The 22804-nt window shown below is 45.4% G+C and overlaps 1 protein-coding gene across 3 annotated transcripts; it reads right to left on the bottom strand.

Annotated features, from left to right (window-relative positions):
* Window positions 1–228: 228 nt before the first annotated feature.
* BIRC3 (baculoviral IAP repeat containing 3) lies at window positions 229–18954 on the bottom strand. 3 transcript variants are annotated; one of them, XM_025893806.2, is made up of 10 exons: window positions 18700–18954; window positions 14765–15308; window positions 12230–13450; window positions 12020–12119; window positions 9675–9753; window positions 6858–6906; window positions 5063–5305; window positions 1427–1681; window positions 979–1020; window positions 229–865 (listed from the first exon to the last, which is right to left on the bottom strand). In XM_025893806.2, the coding sequence occupies exons 3-10, from the start codon at window positions 13080–13082 to the stop codon at window positions 672–674; spliced, it is 1815 nt and encodes a 604-aa protein (XP_025749591.1). In that variant the 5' UTR covers window positions 13083–13450; window positions 14765–15308; window positions 18700–18954; the 3' UTR covers window positions 229–671. The 3 variants fall into 3 exon arrangements, with proteins under 3 accessions (XP_025749591.1, XP_025749588.1, XP_025749587.1); XM_025893803.2 differs by having other exon boundaries at window positions 12230–15308; window positions 18628–18954; XM_025893802.2 differs by having other exon boundaries at window positions 12230–15308.
* Between the last annotated feature and the right edge of the window lie 3850 nt (window positions 18955–22804).

Below are 22804 nucleotides of genomic sequence, written 5' to 3'. Positions count from 1 at the left end.
GCTAACAGGTAGACTGAGTCCCAGATTTCAGAGCAAACCACAAAACCCTGCCGATGAAAGCCAGGTGTGCCGCCCCCCCCCCCCCCGCCAGGATCTACGGTGTGAATGAAGAAGGGTCTTCAAGAAAAGGATCTAAATGTAGTTCAAAACCCATGGCGTCTTAAGGAGGTTGGAGGCAGCCTGGGAGGGAGTAAACAGATACAGAAATAAACAGTTTAAGAACAAGAGTAATTTTGATGGCTTTATTAAAATGTTCATCACAGAATTCTTTACAAAACCACCAAGTCCCCAAAAAGTCATTCAACATATATTAAGACCTTCTACATACAGGATTTGGATCAAGAAAGGCAGATAATCCATGCTCCTGTTTCTTAATACGACTCCAGAGTATTCTTGGGAAGCTTCCTTCACTTACGAGGTCAGTAGTGCTGAAATTCTGATTTAGTATTGTGCTTGTAGTGCTGTGTCTCTTTGTTCACATGAACAAAAGCCTATTGTTCCCACTCTCTCTTAGGTACACACGGCTCACAGCGTTTAGATATATATTTATATCAAACAGTTTTGAGTTGCAAATAGATAAAGATCCTAAGGAAACCAACCAGCATAGTAGTCAAAATTACAATACATTTAATCCATTGATTTTAAAGTGTAGACAAACTCTGGGATCTTCCTCATGAAAGAAACGTACGCACTGTGCCCTTGACTGCGCCCCTGCAGATAGGACATCTTCGCAGAGACGGGGCGCACTCTCTGCACACGACCAGGTGGCCACACGGAATGAACACTATGGAAACTTCTTTGTCCATGCACACTTTACACGTCCTCTCTTCCTGCAGCCTCCTCAACTGCTCTTCCACCGGTAAATCTAACAGGAGAAAAGAATTTTTTTAATGAAGGCACCTTGTTGCTGCTTCTCCAATGAAAAGCCAAGAAAAAACCCATGATTTCTACTGGTTTAAATCATTAATACTATTTTACCTGAGACATTTTCCGGGGGAATATACTTTATGTCCTGTTGCACTAAGGGAGAAACACAAAAAGCATTATTAATAACAAGTAAGGTTAATATTTAGTCACAAAATATATATTTTTAAACTAACAGCTTAGACTCTGGCCAAATGCTATCAATAACTGTCATAATGTCAATGCAACAAAAATCTTTCGCCTTTTTGTGCAACAGTTTGTAAATTAGATTGAATTATTTCCAGTAATCCCAAAGCATTGACAAGAGCATATTTTCTTTTTTTTTTTTTTATTGAACCGAATTGAATTTTAAGTTCCGGTGAGCTAACACACAGTGTAATATTAGTTTCAGGTGTACAGAATTGTGATTCGACACTTCCATACATGACCCAGTGCTCGTCACATTAAGAGCGTATTTCCAACTGACCTAGAAAGTTCCCCAAAGTAATTGCGCAGCACTCACCAAATAAACGCTTGTGTAACACGGGGTCTGTTTCTTGTAGAGAGTTTTTAAATATGGTGACCGCAAAGCTTCCCTTTACTAACACAGTGTCAATCAGCTCTCTTGCTTGCAGAGACGTCTGTGCCTTCTGCTTAATCACACTGTGTTCTTGCTCACTAATCACTCCAGCAGTTAGCAGACTATCCAGGATTGGGAGCACGTAAGTCAAATGCTGGAAAAGCACCATTCTGTTCTTCCGGATCAATGATACGTCATCTTTATAAAACAAGAAAACAAACACAAACACGTTCCACCTCTGCTCACAGGGACACATGACTGAAGAAGTCACGATCCGTTCGCACTGTAGGTGACTGCAAGGCTGGGGGTCCCCGCGGCCCGGCGTCAGGATGGGCACTCTCTGTCATGTGTCCCTTCATCCCATGTTCCCAGCGGCCACCCGCGGGAGGCACTGGTATCCCCCCCTTAGCAGAGGAGAGACAGAGCGCAACACACTGCAGGACACACAACAGGAAAAGTAAACGGAGGCGGTCTGGCATCAGTCCGTGTTCCCGCACACTCCGCACGGCTGCTCAGCCTTTAAGCAAATCCAGTTTAGAACCTAAGAAAATTAAAATTCCAAATCAATCTAGTCAACTTGGGGAAAGACACAATCAAGAGATTAAAATGACAGAACGTTTATTTCTTAAATTATCACTCACCTGTACAATTCCTTCGAAATTTGATTTTAGGATAAAGTTTTAATTATTTCCCCAAATTAGACATGACATTGCCATTACCCAAATCTTTTATAGCAAGTGGGGAAAGGCACTAACAGCATTTTAAAGATTAAATCTTACTTGTCGATGATATACCTTCCTGTCTATAGGGTCATTGTATTCTCCGCTGAGATCCAGATTTTGTCTCTATTGATAAAATATTTTATATTTTGAAATTCTGCAATTTTATTGTCTCGGAATATGACTTGTGAATCTAAGTTTATTCATTAGTACACAATTTTACTATGATCCATAAGGCTCTTTCTATAAAATAACTAATGACAGAAGTTGGGCTGTCTAAAAAAATTATTTGGGGGGACAGGACTGTTAGATTTTAGAAATACTGACTCTGTCAAGCAGTAAGACATAAACCTAGAATCATTTAACAAAAATAGTGCTTAGTAAAAAAGTCAAGGCCAGAGATACCCATTTTGAAGATAACGAGCTCCGGGAATTAACTGGGAAAAGAACCAGGGCCTTTTTCTATCTAAGGTTTCTTTTTCTTTTTTAAAAAAGATTCATTTATTTATTAGAGAGGGAGTGAGCGAGAGAGAACGGGGGCGGGTAGCAGGAGGGGCAGAGGGACAAGCAGACTCCTGGATGCTGTGGGGCTGGATCTCACGACCCTGAGATCATGAGCTGAGCTGAAATCAATAGTCAGATGCTCAACTGACTGAGGTACGCACATGTCCCGAAGATTTATTTTTCTAATTACATTTAACTTAGACTAATGTAGTAAGTTCTCTGAAATTCTTAAGATTTCTTTTTTTTTTTTTAAGATTTTATGTATTCATTTGTCAGAGAGAGCGCGCCAGCACAAGCAGGGGGAGCGGCAGGCAGAGGGAGAAGCAGACTCCCCGCCGAGCAGGGAGCCCAATGCGGGACTCGATCCCAGGACCCTGGGATCACGACCTGAGCCGAAGGCAGACGCTTCACCGACTGAGCCACCCAGGCATCCCAAGATTTCTAAAATTGTATTGCTAGTGGTTGAGGAAAAAAAGACTCATTTCAAAGTCATAGACTGTATTCTGGCTTGTAAGAGCTAAAGACTTGAAAATACCTTTGAAGCATATTATTCTTTGCTCTGGAAAGAATACCCTAAATTGTCTCTGTATTTACACACCTGTCAAGAAATTACTTACCTACTGTTCTTGGGAAACTATAAAGTCATCACTAACCTAAATGAAAATATTTTCATTCGCTCATTCAAACAGTATTTCTTGACACAGAGCATGTTCAGTGTGTGTGCTGTGGGCAGTGTAGACATAACGGAGTAGAGATGCTACAAGATCTTTCTGATGATGCAAATTATGGTATGTTGTTGACTGCAGTCATCTCTACAGACGGTTGATTTTGATAGAAATACACATGTGTCATAGCTGGGGTCTACAAACAATTGTGGAGGTGGGTGTCCTCTTCTTTGAAAGATGATGACCAACAGCTAAGACAGAGAAGACCACTGCAAGGATGGGCAGACAAGCCTGGGCTGTGCTGTTGCTGTGCTGGTGGTTTGTGGAACTGAGCACTTCACTCTTTGGTAAAGACAGGATCAGACGTGCTTTGCCCAGGTTGTGGCCAGAAGACAAATCCACCTAAGGGGCAGGCTTCTTCAAGCCTGGAGTGGACAATCGGCCGATCATCCTGGGCAGAAAGATTCCAGACTGTGCTGGGCAAAGATGGGGCAAACTCTTTTCCAAGGCTTTGGGGGTATTTGGGAGCATGGGCTCTCGCAGGGGAAAACATGCTTGGGACTATCCTAGTCATTTATGTAAAATGTCCAGAGCTACACAGAGATGAACCCAAACAGAACCTAGACAGAGAGACTCATGAGGATGGGTTTAGGGGCAGCAAGAGGGGCCCAAACAGCTACAGCTGTCAATCACCACCCGTGATAGAATGCTCTTCCGTTATCCCTGAATCTCTAGTAAGAGCTTACGAAAACTTGCCGTCTATTTTCAATAGACTTATGGATCTGGTCCCTGCTTGGCAAAAAACAGCAAAGGAGGGATGAACATTTCTGTCTAGGTCAGACTGAGGACAGCATTCAGAGTGGCCACATGGGAATGGACATGCTTGGGGGGGCAGTCTCTGTGAAGGGCCACAGAGCAGAGGGCACACGGCGGCAGACATGGCTAGCGTGGAGGGACATGGCCACCTTGTCTTGAGAGAACGTGCAACCGTGTCCTTGCCCTCTGCTCAAGAACAGAGGGACTCCCTGAAGGGGAGCTCAGTCCCTGTGGGCAGGCGGGAAACCTCATCATAATTCACACATTAACGCGTGTTATTAATGCTATAACTAATGTCACTGGGCTGAGACACTCAGGACACTAATATTAAGATAACTGTCCCTGATCCCACCCCAACTTGCAGCGAAGGGAGTGAGCATGGGATCACAAGCCATGAAAGATTACATACACAGTCCATGACCCAGAGTAAAAGTATAAATTAAGAACATGCTTTCACTCAACACATACATTTTCAATTGACTAATGAGCAATTCAAATACACTGTAATGTAAAAAATTTCCAGAATTCACACTGAGACCACTGAACATAACACCTGATCGCCCTGACAAGCAGTAGGTTTTCTGTGACTGATGCACGGTGACATCACATCCACACCGTGACATCACATCCGCATGGTGACATCACATCCACATGGTGACATCACATCCTCACCGTGACATCACATTTGCACGGTGACATCCCATCTGCACCGTGACATCCCATCCGCACCGTGACATCACACCCTCACGGTGACATCGCACCCTCACCGTGACATCGCACCCTCACCGTGACATCGCACCCTCACCGTGACATCGCATCCTCACCGTGACATCACATCCACACAGAGATGGACACTGGTCAGTATGGGTACATACCTGATTCTCTGTTCTCAGCTGCTCTTTCTTTCTCCTCTTCCTTTATTTCATCCTCCGCGTGAAGTAAGTCAGACACAATATCGTTAACGGTTCTGTAATTCTCCCCAGTGGTCAGGATCTTACTCTGCACCGTCTGCCTCACCAGGCTTCGACTGAAGCCCATCTCCAAGGCAGCCTTCACCACGGGGGTGTTCATCATGACTGCATCTTCTGAACGGTTTTCTCCAGGTCCAAAATGGACAACTACATGAAATAAAGAATTTCACACATGTTGGGAGAATCTGTATATCTTTTGAATTGAAAGTCATTACGGTTTCAAAAACATAAAGCCCAGAAAACATATAGGCATCGTTTTGTATTAACTTTGTTAAACTTAAAATCACAATGTACATGTTCAGTCACTAAAATAAGAATATGGAATATTGTATTGTGATGCAAAATATGCATTATTGGGCATAACTATGGGTGGGAGGAAGGAACAGAATGTCGGGGATCCCCGCCACCAAGAATTCTTTTCTCCCCGGGATGAATGAACAAATGAGCTTTCTAAATCAAGTACGTTTCACATATTTTTCAAAGAGGCCATTGTCCTCACTCAACCCATCATTGCAGGGCCTCCCACAGTGCCTCTCCTGTCTAGTTCCTTCTTGGCAATATGCCACCAGAGTGGCTTTTCATAAACACAAACCCAACTATGTCACCCTCCTTCCGAAATCCCGGCAACAATTCCATTGTTCCATTGTTCTCACACTCAGCTGTGGCTCACAAGATGGCACCCATCCGGGCCCCACTCGCCTCTTCAGTCTCATCACCTGCCACTTTCTCGTTCACATGCCATGCTACAGCCCAGAAGTCACAAACTGGCTCTCGGGTCAAACTCTGCCTACAGGGCTGATCACTCTGAGCGCAGGCCTGTTCACAAATCCCACTCTGGCCATACAGAATTGTGTTCAGTTCTGCAAACGTGCCCATTCTTTTTTGTCACTTAAGACTTCCATGCACTGTTCTCTCTGCCTAGAATATTCTTTTTCTCCCTTTGTCCCTGGTTAACTCCTACCCCTCCCCTTCGATTCTGTGCTAAGTCAAATACTTCCTCTGGAAAGCCTCTCTCATCTTCCAAAGGCAGGGTGCACGGCCCCTCATGTGCTCCCACAGCACAGCACCCTTTACTTCTCTGACCATATTCTGTGTACTTGTGTGTATCCCCTGGACTGTTCGCTCACGAGAGCAGGAGTTCTGTTTGCCCTGTTCTGTATTCTTTTCTCGGAGTAGCAGACACACGATAAATATTTATTGAACTGAATTAAACACTACATAATGGAGAGAACAGTTTGTTCAGATACTGGCTCTATATCACCTTTTAGGTTTAGCCTCAAAAGACAGGTCATTTAACCTTTCTGAGTCTCAGGGTCCCTGTCGAGGAATGGGAATAACATTTTCCACCCTCTTCATTTCACAGAAAGAATGCGTGAGCCGTCTCATGTCATAGTGCCTGTGTTCCCACAAGGTCTGAAAGCAAGGGGGACGCTGGATGCATGCCATCTATTAAAACTACAGATACTCAAGTCCCACCCTCAGATGCCATGCTCAATACAGTAGGGTTAAGGTAGAGACCAGAGATCTGGTCCTTTAGGCAATTAAGATGCACACTAAAGTTTGAGAAATACCAGCTTAATGCATTTGAGAGTGCATCATATAGAGCTTCATACAAATGTTCACTAACCATTATCAGCTTCCCATCTCCATAGGACCAACAGTTCTATTTAAATGCAGTAATTATTGTCATTATACGTACTTGGTGATTCAGCATTTTCATCTTCTGTGTTGTCTGAAGTAGATAACAGCTACAGGGGAAAAAAGTTTATAAATCAAAATATAAGTCTGAGCCTGTCCATTACAATATAAATGAGTCAAGAGATCTATTTTACTCAGTTCATTGCAAACTGACTTGCTTACGGGCAAAATGATTTTTTATCTCGAAAGCAGTATTTCATTTACATTCAAGAGTTATTCTCTACACCATAAACTATTCTTTGTGGAATCTGTACTCCTGAAGGCAAGAAAGGGGCTACACCTTCTCAGTGATATATGAGACAATCGTTGTTTGCATTTCATCCCAACATCTTACATTTTCTGGGTCATCCTTTGGGATACGTTGGACCCTCTATCAGTTCTACTGACTATGGCTAAAAAGTGTTTGACCCTCAAACTATTATAGACCTTCTTATCTGCTCTTCCAGGAAGATTATTTCCCATTCAGTACTTTGACTATATCCTGCCACTCCCTTCTGACCTGCCAAGTTTCTGCTGAAAAACCTCTGCTAGACTTACGGGGTCTCCCTTCTACGTAACTTTTTTCTCCTCACTTTGAAGATTCTCTTTATCACTACTTTTTGCCATTTTAATTACTGTGTATCTTGGTGTGTACCTCCTTGGGTTGATTTTTGTTGGGGGCTCTCTCTGCCTCCTGGATCTGGATATCTGTTTTCTTCCCCAGATTCAAGAAGTTTGCAGCTATTAATTCTTCAAATAAATTTTCTGCCCCGCCCTTCCCTCTTTTCCTCTTCAGGGATCCATATAACGTGAATATTGTTATGCTTGATGGAGTCACTGAATTCCTAAGTCTATTCTCATTTTGCACAATTTTTTTCTCTCCTGCTCAGCTTGATAACTTTCCATTTATTCTGTCTTCTAGATCACTAATTCATTCCTTTGCTTCTTCCATCCTGCTGTTCATTTCATCAAGAGTGTTTCTCATTTCATTTATCTCTGTTATTCTTTATCTCTGTGTTACAGGGCTCACGCATGTCTTTTCTCAAGTCCAGTGAGTATCCTTATGCTAATTGCTTTGAATTCTCCATCAGGCATGTTACTTGTATCTGTTTCTCTTAGGTCTCTTGCTGTCGTTTTCTCCTGTTCTTTCATTTGGGACATATTCCTCTCTCTCCTCATTGTGTCTAACTCCGTGTCCGTTTCTCTGTTAGGAAAGTCAGCTACATCTCCTGCTCTTGAAAGTAGTGGCCTTATGAAGAAGAGGTCCTGGAGTGCCCTGCAATGCAGTGTCCCCCATTCCCCCGAACCTGGCACTTCAGGGGCATCTCCTATGTGTGTTGTGTGTGCCCTGCTGTTGTGGCTAAGCCAATTTTGCCTTTATTCCAGCCATCTGCAGAGGCTGTCTTTGCCTGTTGTGGGCAGGGTTTCATCCCTGTATTGTTTGTGGGCCAATCTGGGGCCACTGTGGGTTTGAGTTGAGTCAGACCAGAGATGCAGTAGCCCCGAACCACAGGGCACTTTCTCTGTGTTGTTGAGAAGCTTTCACTGGTGGGCGGGGCCTGCAGGCAGACCAGCTGTCTGCTCCCAGCCCACTGCTGGGGACACGGTGGGACCGGCGCTGGCCCCCGTCGGGACTCCTTACACACTACCAGGCTTGCAGCGCTAGTATGGATGTGCTCAGCCAAGAATGCATTGGATGGAGTGGATCCACAAAGTACATGGTGTTAGCAAGGTTTGTGCCTATCTTCTGGCTGGAGGGGACCCATGGCACCAGGACTGGGGAAGGCCATCGGAGGAGGTGGCACGGTTTAAGCAAGCAAGGTAGTGAGCCTCAGCACCACCCTGGTTCCCACAGGTGGCCGTGCATTTATGCTGAGGGACAGAGGTGGGAAATGGCACCTGCCAGCACCCCTGCTCCTGCAGACATCCCTCAGTGAACTTCGAGATTAGTGAGTAACTCTGTCTCCCATTGTCCCCGGTGTTTTTCAGCCTGCTGCTTCTTACGCTGTATCTCCACAGGCTGTTTGTTGTGCTGTGTCTTTAAGGTCAGGGACTCAGTTTCCTCTCACCCACTGGCTGTCCCAGAGCCAAGCCTGCCGTTTTTAAAATTCCAGTTTTGAGTCCTGCTGGTTGTAAGAACTCACAAAATTCAGCCCCACTGGTCTTCACAGCCAAATATTACGGGGATTCATCTTCCCCATGTGGGCTCCCTGGTGTGGGGTCTGTTTCTCTCCCGCTCTGAGCCTTTGGCTCCTTCCTCCTGCAGGCGGCCCGTGGTCTGCTTAGCTGCCCACAGAGTCTCTGCCCTTCCTACCCGCAGTGATGTGGCCTCTTCTCTGTACTTAGTTGTGGAGTTGGCCCTGCCAGGCTCCAAGTCGTTTTCTGGGTTATTTACGCTGATGTGGGTGTTACCTGGTTGCATCCATGGGAGAGGCAAGGTGAGCCCAGGGTCCTCCTACTTCGCCACCTTCCCAGCAATCTCCTTCCAGGAAGATTAGAAGGAGTAATAAAATTCTCTTTCTCAAGTCTTTTAAACAAAAATTTGTGTAGTAAAACTATTAAATGCTACCATCCCAGCCAAAGTTTTTCCTCAAATAATGTATTGCAACCTTATTATAGAAATACTTAGAGCCATATCTTAAACATTATTTTTCAGGAAATCTCTAATTCTGAATCTGTTTTTATCCAAAGAATAGTTCTAAGATCATGTTGGGTATTTAAAAAAAATGAATGTATTTTTGAAGCAACTCTTGTCTTTTCACTAAAGTACTACTCTCTGTAGTTATCAGAAAATAATTTATCTGTCATCAACCGATGATCTAAAGAAAACCTTCCCTACCTGTTCAAGTAGATGAGGGTAACTGGCTTGAATTTGACTGATGAACTCTTGTCCTTTGACGCATATCAAGTACTCACACCTAAAATGGAAACAGAATTAAGTTTATTTTAATCCCACCATGTGTAGCTTGTTAAATATTTTGAGTGAACATAAACATATATATAACCCCTTGACACTCATCTGGCACCCTGCAGTAAAGGCAAGATGCTGTAAGCAAGAGGGGCTGCGCATGGCGTTGTGCCACAGCTGGAGTTACATGGGTCATGAGGCTCCCAGTCTCCTGGGGGCCAGGAAGGCTGTCTCCACTCAGAGCTCCCAGCTGCTCTCTTCAAAAGTTCAAAGACTGCTACAGATACTCTGAACACTGAGAACAGAGCCAGGGAGACAGGCAGAGAGCCTGCTCATAAATGACTGCTCACACATAAGGTTTGTAGGTTTAAAAGTTCACAATATACAAAGAGGGACAAGAGAAATAATGAGGAAGGTGAACACATTTTCTAATTAAGTCAGATCCTCCCAGGTTTGGCAATTCCTAGATAACACACATCATGGTCTAACTCAAGCACAAAATGAACCCCTCACACAAACAAAGCAAACTCACCCTTATTTTTATATATTCACAAAATTACCACCGTGGAAGGCTAGCAGCACTGTTCAAAAAACATCTGGGTAAGGTATTCTTCACAATCTTTGTAACTTTTGAAATCTAAAATATTTGGGGCGTGTAAAGGTGCTATAAATAGAGTGTTATACTAAAAACTTATACAAGGAAAATAAGTCAGGATACTGAGCTTAGTAAGCAACATTAAAAACACTAAAAGTTTTTCATCATAAGCCACTTGATTTCAATTAAAAAAGTAGATGTAAATAAGCACGGAATAATTAAACTGTAAGGATTGACAATGAAATGTTCTGTAGTGATGAAAACAGAGGAGGTGGGTCTCTATTTACCCTAACCACCCTATTTAATATTGCGACTTGCCTCTGATTCTTCTTACTCGGCTCTGTTTTTTCATTCTATCCATAACACCTACTATCTTCCAACATGCTACACAATTCATTTATTAGGTTTTTATTAATTATCTGCCTCTCACGCTATTAAATTAATGTATGAGACCAAGGATCTTGGTTTTGTTCAACTGAGGATTTTAACCACTGGAACAGTGCCTAGCAATAATCAATTAAATTAAATGTTGAAAGAATGGAAACACATTTAAGACATAAGATTGACTGAAAAAAAAGTTTCAAAACAGTATATATATCTAATTCATGTGACATTATATACATTTATTTGTATATGTACATATACATGAAAAGATGTCTGCAGGGATATTCACTAAAATGTTAACAGGTCCTCTATTTTTTTTTCAAATGTTAAAATAACTTCATGTTTTAACAATTTAAATTCAATTAACATATCATGTATTATTGGTTTCAGAGGTAGAGGTCAGTGCTTCATCAGTCTTATATCACACCCAGTTCTCATCACATCATGTGCCCTCAATGCCCATCCCCCAGTGACCCCATCCCCCCACCTCCCCCCCAGCAGCCCTCTTTGTTTCCTGTGATTAAGAGTCTCTTATGGTTTGTCTCCCTCTCTGATTTTGTCTTGTTTTATTATTTTTCCCTCCCTTCCCCATGCTCCTCTGTTTTGTTTCTTAAATTCCACATGAGTGAGATCATACAATAACGGTCTTTCTCTGATTGATTTATTTCGCTCAGCATAATACCCTCTAGTTCCATCCATGTCAATGCAAATGGCAAGATTTCATTTTTTTATGGCTGAGTAATATTCCATTGCATATATGAACCACATCTTCTTTATCCATTCATCTAGTCTTCTTTAGATAGTGAGATTTCTGGACACTTACATTTTTTTCTCTGTACTTTTCTACAATGTGTGGTTTGGATTTTATAATGAACATATATTACTTTAAAACAGATATATGGGGCGCCTGGGTGGCTCAGTTGGTAAGCGACTGCCTTCGGCTCTGGTCATGATCCTGGCGTCCCTGGATCGAGTCCCGCATCGGGCTCCCTGCTCCGCGAGGAGCCTGCTTCTCCCTCTAACCCTAACCCCTCTCATGTGCTCCCTCTCTCTCTTTCTCGCTCTCTCAAATAAATCTTTAAAAATATATATATATATTCTTCGTTACACACACAAAAAACCCTGAGCCTCTATCTTCCACCAAAATCGTTTATTTTTCTAAGTAATCCGTCCTAAACTTACTCACAAGTGCGTTTTTGAAACAAAGAGTAAAGCGAGCGCTGATTCTGACGGAAACACATATAACCCATCTCATAACAACCACACGCATTTGCGAAGAGAGCTTCCCTGCAATTACCTCGGAAACCACTTGGCGTGCTCCACCCACGGGTCGTCGCCAGATTCCCAACACCGCAGCCCGCCGTCGCAGCAAAAGCATTTGACGTCATCGCTGTGACCTAAAATTAATTTTGGACCAGAACGTCTGAATTCATAGAACGTGCCCGTTCCGAGCGTGTGCGGTAAAGCACGCGGCCGGGCCCTCTGATGACCAGACGGGGTTTCTTACCCGTGTAATAGAAGCCCGCCGTGGCGAGCTGCGGGGGCCGCACAGGCACGTGGCGGGGCCAGCTGCAGAAGGTGCTCAGGCGGGCCGCGCGGCTCTGCATGCGCGCGTTGGACACGGGGGACCTCAGCGCGCCCTGGAGCTGCCTCTCCACAAACGGGCAGTCGGGGAAGTGTCTCAGGTGCTCTGACAGAGCGCTGTCGTTTGGTTCCCAGTTGCTCAGCGTCCCGCCGCAGGTGAAGCAGGCTACCTTGTCTCCGGGCCCTACGTAGTAGAAGCCAGCCCTGGCCAGGTCCGGCGCCCGCGGAGAGCTCAAGGGCCACGTCTGGAAGGTGAGTAAGCGGGCTTCCGCCGTCTTCACTGCACCGTCGTAGGGGCTGGGCCTCCAGGGAGCAAACTCCGGATCTGGTCTGAAGTTCACGGGATTCAAGGGGAAGCTGGAATAAGACCCACTGAAATAGCCAGTGTTTTCCAAACTGGGAGGCAGCGGATGTGTGGAATTTGTTACTGAACAAGGAGGAGGAGGTGGAGAGCTGGCTCCCGAGATGCGGGCTGAATTTAGATTCTGAATAAAGGTGCAGCTGGGGTAGAGCTGTTTGTGCTTTTCAGTAGGCTTGTCTCCAGGCTTCCAGTTGTCCAGCATCAGGCCACAGCAGAAGCACTTGACCTTGTCGTTCACACCAGTGTAGTAAAACCCCGCCCGGGCCAGACTCCTCTCTGAGACGGGGACGCCGGCGGGGAACCTTGAGTATGTAGACATTCTATAGAGTTCACATGAAAAGTCGTATTTCAGCTCAAGCACGGGGGTGCTTTTCAGCAAATTGGACAAGAACAGGCTATTCTGTACAATGTTCATAGTGAAGTGGACGGGGAAGAAAAGGGACTAGCCTTTCTCAGGGGAGGTAGTTTTGTGCACGGCTCTTGATTTGGGTTAGTTTTAATCCTCGGTGGAGCATCCACACCGGGACGTCTCTCGTCATTCTCTTCCTCTGCACATTTAGGGTGTTGGCTGAGAGTCTGCGTTCTACACGGACACATTTTAAGGGACAATTACGTACACCCACACCTTTGCATGATCTTTATACACACAGTGTAAACATGGTGATACACAGCACCTCATGAAGAAAATCAAAACCCTCCGTGAAAGCGTAGAGCACTTTGGGTCACCGGAGGCCACTCCACGTCTGGTCCCTCCCAGGCACAGTGCTGCGGCATTCAGCCAGCCTGCAGATGAAACGTGGGACTTATGCAACTAGCTTGTTTGCATGGGGAAAGCTATGCTCAGTAAGTGCTCTACAGAAACTAAACTCAAACTAGGTTTGTTTTGCCTTTTTTTAATTATGAGATTTGGTAGCCAGAAAAAAAGAAAAAGCATAAGACCTACCTCAAAAGAACGCACAACCCTATTTTACTGATTTTAAGAGGCATCTTTCAAGTATCTGTTGAGAGGTATCTTACAACTAATAACATCATATTTTAATTAGCAGCATCTGTATTTCCCAAAAGTATTTAAAGTGATGGTGTGTCTTACAATCAATGACTTCTGAGATGCAGTGAAATATAGCACATCCCAAATCTTGCACAAATTAAGTAATTTTTCTTCCTATAATAATTTTAATAGGGAAAACAAAACAATCTAGAATTTTCCTATAAATGAAGAGATGAAATAGGAAGGGAATTGGTTGATGCATCTTAAGGCCTATTTCAAAATTTATTAAATAATAATTACTTCCCATAATCAGGAGCTTGGTTGCTGAGTCATAGTGATTCCACTAGAACTTAGCAAATTAAACATTTTATTTCAAATAAATTATCAAGATGAATGTATTCACTTAGTTGGTCTTTTTGGGCTCAGCTTCAGGCTGCTGAGAGACAATACCAGGTCTTCTATTCTGATAATGGATTTATTTTTTAAAAGAATCAAAAGTCAGAGCACTGAATTTGTAGGCTAAGCTGGATAATCAAATCATACAGATTTGGCTTTGGTCAGAACTAATTTTACAGAAAGCATACCTTCAACCAGAATTTATAACAAAAAATAATAAATTTACTTTGTCACAGTCTACTCCTTTTGACAAGCAAAGACCTTCGTAAAATTTGGGATGTCTCAGTTGTGACTAGCTACCAGTAAATAGGGTCTGCATCCAGAATATTAGCAAGGACCAGCAAACAAGCTGTATGGGTTTTCTAGCAGCGGTCTGGCCCCTGGCGCACTCATGCTGGGGCTTCCACGCAGACTGTAATGCTTTACGTCCAGATGGCATGAGAAATGCATCTCCATACCGGTGATGATTTCCCTCAAAGCTAAGTTACTGTGCCTCACTTTGGTTTGCTTTTCATTGGACAAAAACATTACACGTTGTTATAAAAACCTTCCTGGTGCCAATCCCTGTCTCTGTGTACCTCTTCTCTGCTAAGTCTGTTCATTTCCCAACATGTCACCACCCAGCTGTCATTCCCATTGCTATCCTTCTCACAGACAAGAGCGCATTTGAACAAACCAAACTGTGGACTTCTAACATATCGACGGTCATGTACCTGGTCAGGTAATTTCTTCACCAGTCGACCCCGCTCACGTGTCATGCCCTCTCACCGTGTGTTGTATTGGGAGGTCTTGTTCTTGACGTTGGAGTTCTTGACTCCCACCCGTCAGAAGTCTCTCCTGCATATTTCTCTAATTTACTCTTTGTTCTAGCTAACTGCAACTCATCTGTAGATCTTTACCAAACACGAGTTCCTTTTTTCTATCCTGCACTGCAGCCCGTGGCTCAACAGTATGTTCCAGCGAGACTCACTTCTCCTTTATGTCACAAGTCAGATTCAAATCAAGATTATTATCACTTCATAGTTACAACTCATATGACTAGATTCAGTCATATGATCTAGGTTTTTTAAATTAACATTCTTTGGATACCAAAACTCCAGTTCACTATTGAATTTGTTTATTCATGCACAAAACTACCTCCCGGAGATTAGACTAAGTCCCTTTTAAGGGTTTTAGGCCTCCATTTTGAGATGTTCTGATTTATAGAAAAAACTGGAAAAAATCTAGAAGTCGAATAGTTTGCCTCTTTTGTAAAACCTGTTTAAAAAAAAACAGAAAGACAGTTTTAAAAGTCAGGCAATTCATAGCTGTACCACAATGCTCTCTTTTCAAACCTTTCCTCCAGCACAGAGCACCAGTGGTTCAGGACTATACCGTGCACACGAGGTCCTGCATGACACATGGCAGTGGCCAAGAAATCCTGGGGGGACCCACAGGCTCAAACCGGTGCCCGCAGGGGCACGAGGAGGTCTGTCTCACACCGACTTGGACCTCCGTGCTTGACTTATTTCTCTTTCTATTTTGAAATTAATTTATACACAGAGAAGAGTTACAGAAACAACAGAATTCCCGCCCACACAGCGCTGGACTTCCCAACCCCTCCCAGAGCCGTGCAGAACACAGCACAGTCGGAGAGGCCGGGACGCTGGCACCGACCCAGGGCTGCTGATCAACCTGCATGTCCTGCTCCACTCTCCCGTTTTCCAAGTACGTCTGTTCTCGGATCACAGTTTGGTTTTTCCTTTAATGTTTTGATTAATTACCAACATTTTTTAAAAGTAAGAGATTTCCCATGACATCCTAGATCCCAAGCTCCTTTGGAAAAACCCAACGGGCAACAGGGCAGTTTGCGCACGGCGACAGTGAGCTGTGAGCGGGCGCGTGACTCTGGTACTGAGACTGTCCCTCGTCATCTGTCACTGAATGGGCACTAGGGTTCCTCTGACGGGACAGTCATGAAGAAAGTGAAATTGTTCTGATACCTGTGTCTGTCGAAAGTGACAAAAATGCAAGGTGGACAAAGAAAGACAGTCTAGGAAAAAATGAAGGCACCATATTTCTTTATGGAAAAGGGGACTATTCCTACACATTAAAATATGTATCTAAAGTATGTTTTTGTTTAAAAGAGAGACCCCAGTTCTGTTCATTTATGCCACCTGCCTGGCCTCTCTACATTTGAGACCATAAACCCAGGCCTTACGCTACAGAGGCCTGTGGAAATGTAGGCAACAGTTTATGATAAAAGAATGAAAATATGCCACGATGCCCCTCCCGCATTGATTCAAACTCTCTTACCCACTTCCACACATAGACCTCCAAATGCTCTGGGGGACACCCGAGACCTCACGGGCTGGGGCCACCACAAGCTCAGGCTCTGGCCACCTGCCCAGCCGTCCACGGCCCAAGGCAGCTCCCTAGCCCACTGCCCTCTGCAACCCTGAAGCCTTCAGAATGCTCCCCAAAGCTCCCCCCAATCCCCTTTGGAAGACTGCCTTGCCTGGTGTCCCTAAGAGACCTCACTGAACAGTAACCCTTTCACACCCCCAAATCCATGCTTCTCCCTTAAAACCCACCTGCTGCCTCAGAAATCCTGCCCCCAGCCCTAGCCTCTCCCTTCCTCCTCCTCCTCCCTCCGGATTCTTCCTTCAAGGTAACAGGCGTGCTTAAGTCTGTCTCGGCTTCGGCATGAGAACAGCAACAAAAATCCTCTTTCAACCCCACTTTCCATTCTAGCAACTACAGTTGACTCCTAAACAATGCAGGGGTCAGGGGCGCCCACGCCCTCTCCCCACACTGTTGAAAATCTGACTATAACTGTTGACTCCCAAAAAGTTCATAATAAATTGCAGTTGACCAAAAGCCTTACTGGTAACAGTCGGTGAAATGCGTATTTTGGATATTATATGCATTACGTACTGTATTTTTACAATAAAGTCAGCAAAAGAAAACGTTAAGAAAATCAAAGGAAAATGCATTCACAACACTGTACCATACTTATCGAAACCATATGCGCGTAAGTGGGCGCCGGGCGGTTCAAACCCTGCTGCTCGAGGTCGGCTGTGCTGTATTTCACTTTCTCTTCACAGCCCAGTGAATGCAACAGCGTCTCAGTTAAGGCCTCCTGCTCGCAACTGCATTTGGCCAACATCGCTTAAAACTGTCAACGTTAATAACACCAAAGCCTTCTTTCCCAAAACCTACGGAAATGTTTACATCTGACGCTGGGGCCCACTTCCTCTTAGAAACGTCCTACCCCAGGGGCGCCTGGAGGGCTCAGATGGTTAAGCGTCTGCCTTCAGCTCAGGTCATGGTCTCAGGGTCCCAGGATCGAGTCCTGCATCGGGCTCCCTGCTCAGCCAGGAGCCTGCTTCTACCTCTGCCCCACCCCCCACCCCCAGCTCGCTCGCTGTCTCACAAATAACTAAAATCTTAGAAAAGAAATGTTCTCCTTCCTTGACTTCTCGATACCACTCTGGGATTCCTGTCTCCTTTCTAGCGGTTCCCTCTAGGAATGGCTCAAGGTCTCAGCCTCTTCTCTTAACAGCTCTGGTGGGCAATCTGCTTGATCCCAGGACTGGTGGGTGTCTCCACCCTCTTGGGCACCTGGCAGACCCAAGCTCTGGTGCTGGAGGCTGAGTGTGCCTTTCCTTCCTGCCTCCCCCAGACGCTGAGCTCCTTCAGAGCAGAACCAGCTGTCAGCTCTGGACCAGCCCTCCCACTACCAACATCCACCTGGCTCTGCACAAAATGGAGACACTTGCTGCACAAGGCAAGGTCAGCAGACTTGACCAAGCACCCCGTGACCACAACAGCCTCATCTGCATGGTATTAAGAACATCAGTTTTACGTTAATGACTACAAAGTCTGCTCCCCGATGGTTTAATATCAGGGTTTGAAGTCACACCTCTTGGATTTTTGGATACCATTCAGGTCCCCTACCAGAGGGCGGGACCTTGGGCAAGAAAACCTCCCTGAGCCCGAGCAAGCTCATTATCCACGGAGATGATCATGGCAACTACCTGAAACACACCTGAAACGTGTTTGGAGAGGGTCCCGCACACAGCAGGTGTTAGCAACAGCTGGTGCTAGTAATGACGGCTAGCAAACCAAGTTAGTACCATTGTTAGTTTAGCATCGGACCAGTGCCCCCCAACACCTGGCTAACTAGATGAGCCGCAATGCGGGCTTCCCATGCAGCCCACCAGGACACAGCGACCAGAAATCTACTCTCCGTGCCAACACACGCCAACATTCGCTCCTCCACGGGGTCGCGAACGATGTGATTGGGTTGTTTCTATGAAGTTCTGGGGCAGACTGTCCCCAAGCTCACCGGGCACCCTCCACGGCGCGGGAACAGCTCCGGGCCCTGGGGTCACCCCGGCCACGAGGGCCTCCCGCCCCCTGGGCTCACCGCTGACTGACACGGGGGTGCACACAGGCTGGGGGGGAGGTCCCTGCAGCGCTGTCCGGCCCGTGGGCCTCTCTGCCGACCCTCGCCCTCCACCGTGCGCCCTAGTGCGCCCCACCCACGCGAGGGGAGGTCCGCGCACGCGCACCGCGGCGGCCCGTTACCCACCTGCCGCCCCGAGGCCCCGCGCCCACGCGAGGGGAGGTCCGCGCACGCGCACGCGGGCGGGCCGTCACGCACCTGCAGCCCCCAGGCCCAGCGCGCCCGCGGCTGAAGCCGGCCGTGTCCTCGGGTGGCCCCGGTCGCCGGGCTCTGCGGTGCGGGCGGGAGGCCGGCGGGGCTTTTAGCGTCTCGGAGGCCGGCCCGCCCCCATCTGTGCGGCCCGCCGCGGCCGGTGCTTTCCTCGCAGGACGTGGGGGAACTCCGCGGCGGTAACCGCACGCACTTCCCCTAACCCGCGGCCTGGCAAGCTCCCCGGGGGATTTCCGCGACCCCGGGGGCGCCACTGTGCCGGCCGCGGCCTTTCCGACGGCGGTGCTGCGGCCACGGGTCACCGCGCCCGGGTTCGGAGGAGCCGAAACCCCGCCCGGCTTCCCGACAGCGCTGACGTGCGCGCGGGCAGCCCAGGGAAGGCACGGGTGGAAGCGCAGGGCTCTCCTCCTCGGTTATTTTTACTGTGCGAAACGCCGACCTGACCCGATGAGTTTCCTGTATTGAAACTTTTTTTTTTTGCTTCGTTGTTTTATAACTAGGGGGGACTCGGCTCTAAAAGTAAGTTCCGCCTTTTGGCCCGCATCGGAGATCTCTAAGTGACGGTGGTCCTCTCGTGGAAAGCTGGGGTCTCCGCACCTGCCACCTGGCCCTCAACATTCCCTGTCCAAGAGGCCCCTGGAAGCCCCTTGCTCTCAGGACCACCGGCCAGGGGAGCGCAGGAATTGGGCCAGCTCACCTGTTTGTCCTGTCTTCCAGTAAATCGAAGATAAAACCCGTGTTACGCGTCAGGAATTTCTCATCCTGTGCAAACAAAGCGGACGCCCGTTCCATTCCTCACAGTCAGCAGCAGCGGGATACCTTCAGGGTTACGTGGATTTGGCTGCCCAGAGCACTTAGGGCTCCAGCTGGAGCTGTGCCAAAATGATTAAGTTTATCTGTCATGTGGAAATGTCAATCCACTCCTGAGCCTGCTGAGTTCAAAACTTTATTAGATGTCTTCTGAAAACCTTTTTGTGGTCCTTACAGACTTTTGATCTTGTACCCATCAAAAGAATTTTGAAAAACTATATTCCTCTGCACATTTTTAACTTCGCATTAAAACATAAAAGCTGTCCCGGTTGCAAAGCAACTGCAAAGTGCAGACTAGGTATTTTAGAATAAAACTGATCCACCACTCTTTTCAACGAATTCAGTGGAATACAAATATAGCCATTTGATGCCCACCATCACCACAATTAACACATCAGCTCATCTTTAATAATTGCAAATATTATATCATTGCCTTTTGTCCTTGAACAATCTACTTCCCCCACAGAATTTAATTTTAATTTTAATCCCAGTATAGTTAACAGCATTATATTAGTTTCAGGTGCCCCCACAGAATTGTAAGGTACGTTTACTAGAGACATCTTTATAATCACTCATATTTCTGAAACAAATACATGCATAAGCTGAATTTATTTTTTTCCTGTGATCATAAAGCTCTAAGTGTTAAAAATGTCTCCTTGATTGCATTATTGATACTAGTTTCAGTACTTGTTATACAGTTGATCAAAACAATACAGATCATAAATGTTGATAATTACTAAAGATAAAAAGTAAAATTCTACAAATGCAATCTTGATGGCTTCAGCTTATATTTGAACAACCTGTTCAAATGTGTGTTTGTCGGTATTACCTATTACTAGAATATGATCGGCTCAGCATGGGTACTGTTCGTTTTTTTCATCTCTAAAGATAAGTGTTGAAAACCTTCTCTACATAAATAAGTGTAGATTAGACCAGAAAAATGTTATTATGTCAATTTTTCACAACTTTTTGAACTTGTTTTATACCCCCAAAATCATTTGATGATCTTTAATCAAAATTTAATTAGTTATCAGTAGACAACTCAATTTTGTTGAAATCAGTGACTTTGAAACCACAGGCCTTTTTTTCCCAGATAGAGTTGCCAGAGTTAGCAAGTTAAAATACAGGACATGGGGCACCCGGGTGGCTCAGTTGGTTATGCATCTGCCTTCGGCTCAGGTCGTGATCCCGGAGTCCCGGGATCGAGCCCCTAGCCCCATGTTGGGCTCCCTGCTCAGTGGGGAGCCTGCTTCTCCCTCTGCCCTTCACCCTGCTCACTTGTGCTGTCTCTCTCTCAAATAAATGAATAAAATATTTTTAAAATAAATAAAATACAGGACACCTGTTTAAATTTAAATTTGAGATAATTTTTTTGGTATAAGTTTGTCCCATGCAATACATTATTCATTGATTATCTTACATTCAAATTTAACTGGATGTCTTACATTCTACCTGGCGGCTCTATGCACAGATTTTAGAGTAATTGATTTTCTCAGCACTAACACCAATTATTTCTAATTGTCCAGGAAGATTTTACACCGAGGGGCAATACACTATTTTAAAACCCAAGATGCGTGAGAGGTGAGCCTGTCCTTTTAAGAAGAGAGCACCTTTGTGAAAAGGTTGGTGTGAAGACAGGACAGGCCTGGCCCCCTGAGCAGCTCTTGTTTTCAGGCTGATCAGTTTTAGGAAGAACTACATGTGGAAAGTAAGGGTCACGCTGTCAGTTCCCTTAGAACCATTTGAGCTCCCATTTGCCCATGGCTGAATCTTTGTGAGGACCTGGTGAGCCCGCCCAAGGGAGCATGTATCCCAATTTAAATACCAGGGCCTGGGGCAGCTGGGTGGCTTGGTGAGGTAAGTGTCCAACTCTTGATCTCAGCTCAGGTCTTCATCTCAGGGTCGTGAATTCAAGTCCTGCACTGGGCTCTGCACTGGGTGTGGAGCCTACTCCAAACAAAAACAAAAACACTGGGGCCTGAGACATCCTGAGGGGACTAGGGTTCCCATGTGCCTCAAACTCAGTGAGTTGAGACCAGACCTGCCAGGGCCTGGAGTAGATCACTATGTGTCCTCCACAACAGTTCACACAACTGTAACAGTTGATTTTTTTTTTAAGATTTATTTACTTTAGAGTGTGTGAACAGGGGGAGAGGCAGAGTGAGAGGGAGGGAGAGAATCCCAAAAAGATGCCGCGCTGAGTGCAAAGCCTGATGCGGGGCTTGATCTCAGGACCCCGAGGTCACGACCTGAGCTGAAACCAAGAGCTGCTGGCCCAACCGACTGAGTCACCCCGGCGCCCGAATTGTCAATTATTTACAAGAATTGTTTTTCCTGTAACAGTTCTAAGTTGCATATGAGAAGGACTGCATGTATGTTGTTCACATTATTCTAGCACCAGCAGGGTACCTGTAAATCCTGGGTGTTCAATAAATCTCTGTTGACTGACAAAAACAGAGTCAGTCTATCCTCCTGGGCCTTCTGCATTCTAAACCTGCACCCAATTTGTTAATATTGTAACTTACTTTATATTTTCCCTCTAACCCTGAATATCCCAAATATTTTATATAAAAACTCCATTTTTCCTACCAGCACCCACATATGGCCTATTCTCCAATACTCTTTTAGACACAGAAGCAAAGAAATTCTTGAGGACAGTGACAAGATAGACACATGGGGCCATTTCTATCCAGTTTACGATCTTTCCTCCACTGTTCGTGTGTAAGCAAGGGGTGGGGTAACTCTCACCTCTGGTGTGTTCTCAATATTCTATTATTAAATAGTCAATTTAAAAATTTTTTTTTCCCTTGAGAGTAGTCATGAGTTTCACAGGGTGGAAAGTCTGTAACAACTTCAGTCCCAGCCTAAAGCTATTTCACTGTAAGTTCTTACATTTTTAGAGATAGATTCTGCCCAGGACTCTAGAACTGAAAGCAAAAGTGAAATCGAACAAAGGGGACATGCTGTTCTGAATCCAAAGTAAATATGAAAGTCATCTTGAGTGCCGGGGCTTTCCTGGTCTGTTGGCAACTCTATAACTTGCAAATAAAACAATGGGATCAGCCTTGAACAAGTGCTAATGAAGAAATTCACAACGATATCTCTTGTAACAGAAACCAATCTGTTCTCAAAGTGAAGCTTGCCCTTCTAAGTGGTGGCTTACTTGTGATTTCTTTGTCCTGAGAGCACTTCACGGACATCATTGACATAGTTCCAAGTCACCCAGATGGAGATCAAGAACATTTTCCATCACCCCAGAAAATTCCTTCATGCCTCTTTCCAG

The sequence above is a fragment of the Callorhinus ursinus genome, unplaced genomic scaffold, assembly GCF_003265705.2.
Source record: "Callorhinus ursinus isolate GAN/ISIS: 27379988/994484 unplaced genomic scaffold, GSC_fseal_2.0 scaffold19, whole genome shotgun sequence".
NCBI lineage: Eukaryota > Metazoa > Chordata > Mammalia > Carnivora > Otariidae > Callorhinus > Callorhinus ursinus.
The sequence above is the reverse complement of the archived record's forward strand: the minus strand, read 5'-3'. Positions and strand labels throughout refer to the sequence as shown.